At 38.8% G+C, this 11730-nt stretch overlaps 1 protein-coding gene across 1 annotated transcript; it reads right to left on the bottom strand.

Moving 5' to 3' along the window:
• Nucleotides 1-1360: 1360 nt before the first annotated feature.
• rag1 (recombination activating 1) lies at nucleotides 1361-11312 on the bottom strand. Its single transcript, XM_041198191.1, has 2 exons — nucleotides 11251-11312; nucleotides 1361-7810 (listed from the first exon to the last, which is right to left on the bottom strand). Exon 2 carries the CDS (start codon nucleotides 7789-7791, stop codon nucleotides 4573-4575), a length of 3219 nt encoding a protein of 1072 aa, XP_041054125.1. The 5' UTR covers nucleotides 7792-7810; nucleotides 11251-11312; the 3' UTR covers nucleotides 1361-4572.
• Between the last annotated feature and the right edge of the window lie 418 nt (nucleotides 11313-11730).

Raw genomic sequence — 11730 nt, 5'->3', positions numbered from 1 at the left:
TGGGGTGAGATTACAAACTACAACATCATGAAAGATTGAAGAAAGGAGAAAATGGAAGAATTATCAGTACGAGGAATTCACCAAGGCTCCTTCGACAGCACCTTCCAAACCCACGACCACTACCATCTAGAAGGACAAGGGGAGCAGACACATGGGAACACCACCATCTGGAAGTTCCCCTCCAAGTCACTCACCATCCTGACTTGGAAATATATCACCGTTCCTTCACTGTATCTGGGTCAAAATCCTGGAACTCCCTCCCTAACAGCACTGTGGGTGTACCTACACCACATGGTCTGCAGTGGTTCAAGAAGGCAGCTCACCTCCACCTTCTCAGGAGCAATTTGGCATGGGCAATAAATGCTGGCCTAGCCACTGAAAGAATAATAAATGCAGGCAAAGCTAAAAGACAGACACTTGAATAAGAGAAACAGAAAAGGTACAAGAACAATGGTTAAAAGAGCAGTCTGATATATTTGAAGAATTAGATTAAGGAGGAAGAGTACACCTTATGTATGCAAAACAAGAGAGACTCAGCATAAAGGATTGAAAACAACAGCACGGAGAATAAGGAAAGTGTTTTATTAACAAAGTCAGGTGATGTAAGAAAAAGATGAAAAGAGAATATTGAAGAACTAATTGCAAAAACTGAAAAAGCTGAACTGATTGAGCTGAGATGAAGAGAGTAATGTCGATGGGCCAGAAATACTAGAAAGTGAGATAAGAGCAGTAATAAATGAGGTAGCTGTTAGCTACTTAAATCAGCAAATATCGGTTCAATGCTGGTGCCAGTACACCAACTGCAAAATTCAGCGACTAATGTGTGGAGCATGTGCCATGTACAATCTATCCAGTTATATCAGGCCTTGTAGAGAATAACCTGCTGGTTCTTAAAGGGATCACTGTCAGCTCCTCAAAAACTGGGCAAGGAAATTTGGAGTTTGTGTTTTGGGAGCAGGAGTGCTCCTCATACAGCTCCTCATACTGGTCTGTCTAAAACTCCTTCAGCCCCCTCCCTCACCATCACCCTCCTTTCCCAAACCCAACCTGTTGCCGCCTCAGTTTAGGATCCGGCTGGATTCCTTCTCTCCCAGATCCAGCAAATTGCCAGGAAGGTGCCTGTGTGGTGCAATGGCATTTAAATGAGACCCAGGCCTAAATTGGTCTGATTCTAACAGACGTCCATTCTTCAGAATGATTGTCCACAGGCCAGTTTGAGATGGAAGTTAAATTTCTCAGCCAGAAAATCAAATGTTGAGGCTGACCTGACAATTCAGTCAGCAGAGCAGGTAAGTTATAATCGAGCTGAATGAACATAACTAGAAAATGTTGTAAATTACAAATTCTACACAACAAAATGTTTAAAAGTTGTAAATCTTTATTTTTTAAAAAAGCTACACCAAAGTTGACAATTGCAGTAAACGGGTTTATCACCATGTATACTAATGTTTAACAGCTTGGGATAGCCTTTAAGTAAATAGAGTGCATTCAATAATGATTTAAACAATCAGTATAGAAACCTGGTCCAGGTCGGACTCATTGAAAGCACAAAGTTTTTTAATGTAAAATTTGCTTCAAATGCAGAAAAATTCTTGAAAATGCAACAGGTTCAATATTACAGATTACAGTAAAATTCAATATTCCAAGTTACAGTAAAATTCAATATTACAGGTTACAGTAAAATTCAATATTACAATACAATAAGCATCCAATCCCAATGCACTATAATCCTAGATTGGAAGTAAACAATTCTGCAAAGCTGATTTGATTCCATGTGTAACTAATAAAAAAGTCAGCAATGCATAAGAATCATTTACTTTAACTATATTAAAGATTAAATCTGCTATAAAATGCAAACCATTCTCCTATCTATATGTTATCTGCCTGTGACTTCAGACCCACAGCAATGTGGTTGACTCTTAACCTCCCTCTGAAATAGCCGAGCAAGCCATTCTCAAGGGCAGTTAGGGATGGGCAACAAATGCTGGCCTTGCCAGCGTCATCCACATCCCATGAAAGAATTTTAAAAATCAAGCATTTGACCCCATCCTATACCAGATAATACTTAATCACAATTAAAATCTGCATTAATTTAAACTTGACGCATCATTAATCACACTTTTGTTTGCCTGTCAACAGACACAGCAACTTCAGCTTGCATCATATTGCTGTTAAACATCCACTCCAGTTTGGTTTTGCCACTACTGTCAAACACACAATGTCAGCAGCTGCAACAGTTTCATGTGAAAGAGAAAGCTACTTTGCACAAGTGATTAACAATAGGCTCAGTAATGGACAAGGTGGAGTCTATTCATTGCTGCCTTGTATATTAACGTTTAACTCTGGATAGAACAAAACCAAGTACAAAATTAAGAGCTTGAGGAAAATGTCTAGGAAAGTAAATGATGTGTTAGAATGTTTGAAATAATAATCTTGGAATAATGTCTGTCCAGTGACACTGCAACTTTCATTTTGTTTAATACTTTATATCTCAAAGTTGGAAAATCAGTAACAGCTTGCCAAAGTTTTAAAACCTCCTTACTCCTTCCATGAAGCAAGTGGTATAAATTACAAAGTCTTGATTGTGTATCTGTAGAAAACTATTAAAAGCTTCAATAACTAGAAATGATGTCACCAAAACAGAAGTATTAATTGTAATTTTTTTGAAAAAAACAATGGCCCCATGATCTCAATGTAATAGACACATAAGATATTACAGAATGATAAAAATAAATGCATGGGATCTGCCAGAAATATATCTATATATAAATATATAAAAAATAATATGTATATATATATAATATATATCAATAATACTAACAGATCTCCCATTAGGTTGCTTATAAACCACAGTCTGAAATTTAATCTGAAGTGGGCATCAAAACGGTGACCAGAATGAAGTAAATGATAAAGGAAAAATAATACCTTATAAAACGAAGGGGAATTAATTTGTTTCGACCCATTTTCAGGCCTAAGCAAAAGGAAGAGAGGATCTCTCGGGCCTCATCTGAATAATGATGGGAAGCTGCTTCCACGTAATGAGGGGGATCAGTTGCAAAGGGAAGTCCCAGGAGGGAGGTTGAGTTACAGGGAGGTCTCCAGTGGAGTTGGGGGAACATTTCTGCTCCTGCACCACATCCTGGACCCACAGGATGATTTTGGCAGATGTAGTGGCTGAAAAATCTTGAACAAAGCAGACATCAATCATTAATTTTTCAAAGAAGTCATTTAGAGGCATTGGGTCCCTAACTTACAAAATCGAGCAGGATTCCTAAAAGAAAATGGGCCCCGTGAATTTAGCAGTGGGACCAGTGGCTGTGCAAATTTAAATGTTTAAAATGCCTGTTTTGCCCCCAAATACCAAGTGAAACACTGACCAATTTCAAAATCTCTTATTTATAGTTCACACTTCCTATAAATGTTACACTTGCTTCAAGTGGCAATTGCCCAATTTGTTGATAATGTTTCTATTAAGACCAAGCAGAATGTCTGACCATGGGAGATCTGCTACTACTGTATATAGAGAAGGGCTTGAAGGTCCTTTAGTTATATTTTAGATGTCACAGAAGTCACCAATGTAAATTCTGCACTTTTAAATGATATAGAAAAAGAGAAAAAGGGCATATAAAAATTCCCAATGTACAAATGAATCTCTCTGCCAAAACAGAAAGTATCTTCCAATTTATTTCACAAAAAAGCTTCAAAAAATATTTAAAAAATCCAAAGGAAACCATTCTAACCTGACCTGAGGAATTTCGAATTAAGGAAAGCACCTCACCGGCTTAATGGTTATGCAAAGCTTCCCTTTCTCAGCTGAATGTGGTGCATTACGGAGTACAGGACACATGATGCTCCTGTCCTTATAAAACAGCCAATCTTCTGGCCTGGCTAAGTGAGTACCACAGGCAACACAATTAGTAATTCTCAATAAATCAAATTAATCGATGACATTTAGAAGCCGAGTATCTTATTCCAAATCTCATTAAAAAAAGCTTTCTGTAAAGTAGCGTAGTCATTTTTTTTTAAATTACATTATTTTCCAAAAGAAATCAATAAATAGCTGGATAAGAATATGGAAAACACAGCAAAGATTGAGAGATGTGAATCAACTGGAACTGAACATCATCAACATTCCCCATCCTACAATAAACCTGCTAGCGTCGGTTCTGAAAAGCTTGAATTCAGAAAATATTATCCACTCCTTCATCTGGAAAATTACCATCTTATTTAATGTTATTATCTTGCCCACTTTATTTTCACATTTAAGCACCAAATCTAACCAAAATGGCTGCTCTCTGTGAATATTTAACATGGGACAAATATTATAGAAAGGTTCACTTCTTTGTGAACAATTTTTATTCTGGCTGCAGTTGATACATATATTTATCACAGCCTCTTCAACAGTGCACTGAGTATATTCTTTCAATAACACTGTTAGAACTTTTTCACCTATGTCAACTTTGCACACTAAGTTTGGCAATGATAAATCCAACTATCCACATTGTACAGACTGTTCATAGTCTCCTGTGGGTTAAAGATACGTAGAAGCAATTTCAGCTCCAATAATTCAGCTTAAAAATTAAAGGAATCACCTTCAGCTATTGTATCATCTTCAGCTATTGTATTATCTTCAACTATTGTATTATCTTCAACTATTGTATTATCTTGGCTGGTTACTTCAGGTGGGACAGATGCAATCTTTCCAAACTTTAATGTATTGTGTACATCCATGAACCTCTGTAAATATTTTGAAGTGTACAGCCAATGGTGCTTCAAAATGTCTTCCAATTCATAGCATTTGGACTGCCTTGCATTCATTTTCCTGAAACGCCGAAAAAGTTTGTTGCCTGATTCATTCCCTTCACTTGCCCATGCACCTATGGAGCCATCTCTTTCAATGATCTCAGGGACATGAGCCAAAGTCTTGTGCAGATAGTTAGTGATTTTCCCTTCATATCTGTGCTTGAACTCTGTACGCAGCAGCTCCGCAAATCTCTGGGAATTAAAACTGTACTGACAAAGAAGGTCTGGGCATTCTCTAGTTGGGAATGTGGAACGCCACACTGGCTTCATGAGGAGGTAAAGGTGCATTAACTCTCTGAGAATCTCTCTCCTTTCTTCAGATGGGATCAGTTCACAAACGGCTTCTACAGTCTCTTTTGTCATTAGTTTTCTTGCAAAGTTTCCATTCAATCTCATGACAGGTTTCAAATTCATCTTCTTTCTCAAGTGTTTATCGAGCATTGCTTGCCACCTTTTTCTTTCCTCCTTAGATGAGTTAGGATTTTTGTATTGCTCCCCGATCTCATCCTGGAAAAGTCTGTAAAATTCTGTTGCATTTCCAATGTCACAATGCAAGGCATCTATGGAGGGCTGAGTTTCTATAAATGGTTTTGCTGAAACCCCTTTCACTCTATCGCGTAACTCTTCAGCTGTCTCACGATAAGGATTTGAACGCCAAATTTCATAGCGCTCCAAGTTCTCTTCATGGCTCCTTGTTATGGAGTGAAGAACCAAGTTTTGTGAAGCCTCACTTCGAGTGGCATCACACAATGTGCAGACGTAGATAGAACCTGAGGCTTCAAGACCTTCCACTTCACGCACAAGCTTCTCATCATATCCTGTGCCTCGAAAGATAAACTGGAAAGATCTGTGTAAGTCTCCAATTTCAAGTATTAAATCACTGGTCTTCATGGCTTCTCTTTCAGTAATTACTGGGCCCAGGATTGCCGTCAGTGTTTCATGGTCAGATTCATCTGCCAACATCAGGCAAAGTGGCCTGCAGCACAACTCAGAGTTTGGCTTTAGCTCTTCAAACACTTTCACATTTTCATTGTTTTCATTCATCACGCTTATACTCATGATTGTAAAGGAATACCTCACTGCCTTTTCTGGGACTGCTGGACCACATCCATGTTTTTCACTGACATCACCCATTCCATCACAAGATTCTTTAATGACAACAGTAAACGGTCCACTCATACACTCATCCATATTTTGGCATTTTAAGCCTTCCAAAATATCATCCTCAAGCTCCTTCACAGCTGAAGCGAGTGCCACATCATACCTAAATCGTCTTGAAATAGTTTCCATTGGGTAATCATCGACACATTGAGCCCAACCACTCAGGCCATCTATGATTCCCACTTCAGTGTTTGTAGAGACATTTGCTAATGGAGGTTGCCATTCAAATGAACAATAACCTGGCAACAGTGTTTTCTCTGCATTCCGGAGTGCATGCAAAGGCTGGAAGATCTGCTTCCCTGTAGTAGCTTTGACTGTCTTATACATTTTATGGTACTGACTGCAACTTAGAAATGTGTTAATTCTAATGGCAAGACAGACTGCTGGCTTCAATTCTGATCCTCGTCCCTGCGTTACAGCTTCCAGCTCATCTGCTTGCCTGTGCTCATTTCCAGCTCGGAGTGCCAGCAACAGCAGGGTGAGGCATACTGACTTTACATCACCACCTTCCTCTTTATCTGCAAAAGCCTTCACCTGAAGTTTGAGATCTCGCAGACGATGTTTTTGAGCTCTTCGGGTTAAAGAGAGCAAATGTTGTCTTGGCCGGCCCCCCTTGTTTACTGGTGAGTAAGCCTGCTTCACTCTTCGTTCTTTGTGGTTTTGGACATGGTTACAATATTCACCTAGTCTCATCTCCACTTCACAGTCTGTCACTGGACATTTTAGAACTAGTGAATTCAGGACATTTATAAATGACTTAACTGGGCTCCTGAACTCGGTGGGACCACAAGGAAACCTACAAACTGGACAATACTTGCCCAGGACTGCAGTACATTTGAGAATACACGTTCTGCAGAAAAGGTGCTTGCATGGTGATTGCACAGGGTCAGCAAGTAAGTGCTCACAAACCTGACAAGTTACTGACTGGATGAAATTATTGGGATAATCAAGTACAAGGAGTTTTGAATTTAGGTGGATCTTCTTGCAGTTGACAATCTTTTTAGCCAATAAAATACTTGTACTATTTATCTGATCTTTTCTTTTCATGACTCTTGGTCTGATTGGAGCATCAGCTGCTACTTTGGGCTTCTTTGCCACTGGCGGACTTCGTTTGAGACCTTTTCGTTTGCGAGTCCCACTGGAAAAGTTGCAAATGCTGCATAGATTGGAATGTGGCTTCCACTCAACAATGGTGCTGACAGGGAAGAACGCATCTTCATTCGTACTGTTGTTGATTGTCTGTATGACAACCCGCCAGCAGTTATAACAAAAGTGGGTGGGATATTGGGCTTCTGTATCGGTCTTGACATCAATCTTAAATGCGTTACGGATGAGTTCGGGCCAAAAACAGTCACCGTGTCCCATTTTCCTGAGCACCCCTTGTGTGACATCATCAACAGGGCCACTAACCGGGTATTTCATGTCATAACTGGTGGTGTTAAAAGAAGTCCCACAAATACGACAAAGATTTTGTAACCGTAACATATGTTCTTCCAAAGACTTTGCCTCCATTTGGCGAACGTCACAGAACTTGTGTTTCAGTGGGTTGACCTCTAAAGGCATGTGTTCCAGGGACTTATCTTCCAAAGTCTTCTTGTCTAAAGGCAGTGTTTCCAAAGACAGAGTTCCCACTGGTTTGGTTAGAGAGAATGAGGGTTGCCACACTTGGCCACGAGCTGGTGTGACAGTCTCTGTCTCATGAAGCTTTTCCATTGAAGTCGTGACTTCCTTTTGGGAATTTATGAAAGACGTGGTCCCTGAATGTCTAAAATCATCAGGCATAATTTGCAGAGGCATTTCCTTTTCCAATTCCAATTCCATTTCCATTTCCAGGAAGCAAGGGTACCTAACAGATATAAAAAGTGATTATTGATTAAAACATGATTACAGTTCAGCACCTTCATGAGCAACACATGCTTAATGTTAATTTACACCTCTCACATTCTAATCATTCATTATTCAGATAGCTACAGTTTACAACATTAGAGCTGCACTTAAATTGGGGTTTTGATTCAGTTCACTAAAAGACCAAAAGCAGGGGGTTAATGTTAACCTAACCCACCTGGTAGGAATCTAACAGGGCTGGGCAAGCTGCTCATTTTACACAAATGAAGAATTAATTGGGGCAGGGTGTAAGACAGGCAGCCGACCCCACCTACTTCTTTTCTCACTGGGTGGGTTAGATTAAAGTCACACTGACACTGTTTGATGATGAAAAACATATAACTTAGCTAAGGAAGAAAAAAAATAGAAAAACATCACCAGTTAGTACAAGATTATTATTTGAGGTTCTCACTGCAGATTTCATAGGCAAAGCTCACATATTTATAAATACATCGAAATAAATAAAAGCTGCAACAAGGTAACAGACCTAACCAATCTGTATTTACCTACACAGCTAAATAGTTCCAATTAATTTCCTTAGGTATTTCCTTTGTATTCTAACACAAAGCAGAAATTGGCTGTAATCGCACAATGCAAATGGAACAGGCCATGCTGCTGCCTGCTGTTAATGGTCCTGTATCAGTGGTGTCTGCAGTCAATATAAATGCCATGTTGCATTAAAAAAGCCACTGCTGATATGGGTATTTAACAAAAGACAGAAAACCAAAGGTTTGTGGAGATAAATTTTAAATTGTCACAAAATTAGTGGCTACAATTGTCAGACTGCGCTAAAATATTGCCCCATAGGATAGGGTGACTCAAATCTGTAAGAACGATCTGAATTTGAAATTTCTCCCTTTATCCCTAAGATCTTTTCATGATGAAACACACAAAATCTCATTCTGAGTAATAATACATATTTATTTCTTTATGATTTGCTCAGAAGTAATATTTTGATCACTATCCCATGTTTACACACACTAGTTTCGTGTTGTCTGTAATTTAACAATTCCTTACCGTGAATTTATATCTCTTGAAAGTAGATATAGGATTGATTATACTCAAGGAAATATTGCTTGAGACTAATAAGAGGCATCAATATAACATCAGACTCTGCAAGAATATTGACCAGCTCACAGAGAAAGACTACAAGATGATGCAGTGGCACTAACTGGGCCTCCAAAACCCACACAGCACAGCTTCAGTTCTTAAAATATTTTACATACTTAACCGAAGAACATGTTTCATGTAAGAATCTGCAGTGATCATTTCTGAAAGTGGTACAGCATATTTGGCATTTTCCAAACATCAGTACTGCCATGTCAGAGCTGATAACAGAAAATGTTGGCTTCCATTACAATTTATCTTGTTTTTTGTTTAAATTACTACATATTCAAAATCTTCATAACCAAATCCAATCACCAATGTTAATATTAAAGTATATTTAAACTCTAGTATAGGAAGTTTAAGCAGAAGCAAGTGTTGGGGGAGATGGTGGTTATGTCACTGGAGTAGTAATCCAGGTACCCAGGCTAACAGTTCAAATCCCTTCATGGCAGATGGTGGAATTTAAATTCAGTTAATAAACCTGGAATATAAAACTAGTGACAGTAATGGTGACCATGAAACTATCATTGATTGACATAAAAACACATCTTAACTGGTCTGGCCTGGCCAACCTGTGACTCCAGACCCACAGCAATGTGGTTGACCCCCAACTGTTTGCTGAAATAGCCCAACAAGCCTCTCAGTTCTAGGGGTAATTAGGAATGGGCAATAAATGCTGGTCTTACCAGTGATGCCCACTGAATAAAATATCAAGAATGTTAATTTGTGTCATTTTCTTCATTGTTTAAATTAATTGATGCTTTATGTAGCTTTTGCAATTTTGATTTTTATTTTATACTTTAAACTTATTTAAGTTGTTTATTTTTCAGTGATAAAATGATAGAATAAAAACAACAAATTGAATGGAAGAACAGTTCTGATTATTTCCTCAAAAAATAATAATCTGTGACAAATTTTAAGGAAATTAGTCTCCGTGATTTCATAAACTGAACTGGACCAGCCATATAAATACTGTGGCTACGAGAGCAGGTCAGAGACTAGGAATCATGCAGAAAGTAACTCACCTCCTGACTCCCCAAAGCCTGTCCGCCATCTACAGGGCACAAGTCAGGAGTGTGATGAGTTCAATTCCTACAACACAGAGGAAGCTGGACACCATCCAGGACAAAGCAGCCCGCTTGATTGGCACCACATCCACAAACATTCACTCCCTCCACCAACGACACACAGTAGCAGCAGTGTGTACCATTCACAAGATGCACTGCAGCAACTCACCCAGGCTCCTTAGGCAGCTCTTTCCAAACCCACGACCATTACCATATAGAAGGACAAGGGCAGCAGGTAGATGGGAACACCACCACCTGGAAGTTCCCCTCCAAGTCACTCACCATCCTGAATTGGAAATATGTCACCGTTCCTTCACTGTCACTGGGTCAAAATCCTGGAACTCCCTCCCTAACAGCACTGTGGGTGTACCTACATCACATGGACTGCAACGGTTCAAGAAGGCAGCTCACCACCACCTTCTCAAGGGCAATTAGGGATGGGGAATAAATGCTGGCCCAGCCAGTGAAGCCCACATCCCGTGAATAAATTTTTAAAAATTTTCAGCAGCATCCATGAGGTGTTTCACACCTTCACACCATCTCTCTTTACTCTTCACACCATCTTTCTTTACTCTTCACACCATCTCTCTTTACTCTTCACACTATCTTTCCTTACCCTTCACACCATCTCTCTTTACTCTTCACACCATCTCTCTTTACTCTTCACACCATCTCTCCTTACTCTTCACACCATCTCTCCTTACTCTTCACACCATCTCTCCTTACTCTTCACACCATCTCTCCTTACTCTTCACACCATCTCTGCTTACTCTTCACACCATCTCTCCTTACTCTTCACACCATCTCTCTTTACTCTTCTTACAGTTCCTTCTAATACAGAACATAATAAAACTGCAATATCATCCAATGTCCAGTACAACAGCTAGGAGAGCTGCTGTCAATTTAAAAACTGAAAAATAATCTTTATTTCATTTACTATCTCTTATTTTAAAACGCTTAAGTAAAAAATATCTAAATATAATATCAGTTAAACATGTGATGTTTCTTGCTCAACTTCTTACCTCTCTACCTACTCGCATATATTATACTGATCCCATATAATAAATACATGATCTATGTTCCATGGTAGGAATCTTCAGTAAGATTAAGCTATACAGGATGTGCAAACTTACAGGAACATTGCTTACAAAGCTCTGAAAGTAGCTCCACACTTATTTAAATCAGTCAGTGTACAAGTATTGACAGCAGCAGCAGTCTCTACATTTACCTTTCTCTCACACAATATGTTTTTCAGAGAGGCTCCCATCTGCTCCGAACCATGAAGCTGACTCTGAAATAACAGGAACTGTCTCTACCTCTTCTAGTGCTACCTCTGTAGCAGCTGATGTGGTGGCACATCACCCTTCAACCAGCAATCACACTTAACCACAGTCCTAAACAAGAATGATAATTTGTGTCATTTTCTTCATTATTTAAATTATTGATGCTTTATGTAACTTTTGCAATTTTGATTTTTATTTTATATTTTAATCTTATTTAAGTTGTTTAGTTTTCTTTCTATTTTTCACAACTTTCTTGTATTTATGTATAATCTAAATAATTAATTTATCTTGATTAGTAGAATTTCCTTTGTTATTTTAGTAGATTTCCCTTTGTTATTTTTGAATGAATTCTCCTCCAGCACCAGTAAATTCCACCTTCATTTGAAGGTGAAGTGAAAGTTGCTGTAGTCCCAGAGGTTGCTCTC

This window comes from Carcharodon carcharias, chromosome 10, assembly GCF_017639515.1.
Source record: "Carcharodon carcharias isolate sCarCar2 chromosome 10, sCarCar2.pri, whole genome shotgun sequence".
NCBI lineage: Eukaryota > Metazoa > Chordata > Chondrichthyes > Lamniformes > Lamnidae > Carcharodon > Carcharodon carcharias.
This window is presented reverse-complemented; position numbering and strand designations above follow the sequence as displayed.

Excerpts from the sequence above, each read along its gene's own strand:
- rag1 (XM_041198191.1), bottom strand. The coding sequence starts at position 7,791 with ATGGAAATGGAATTGGAATTGGAAAAGGAAATGCCTCTGCAAATTATG.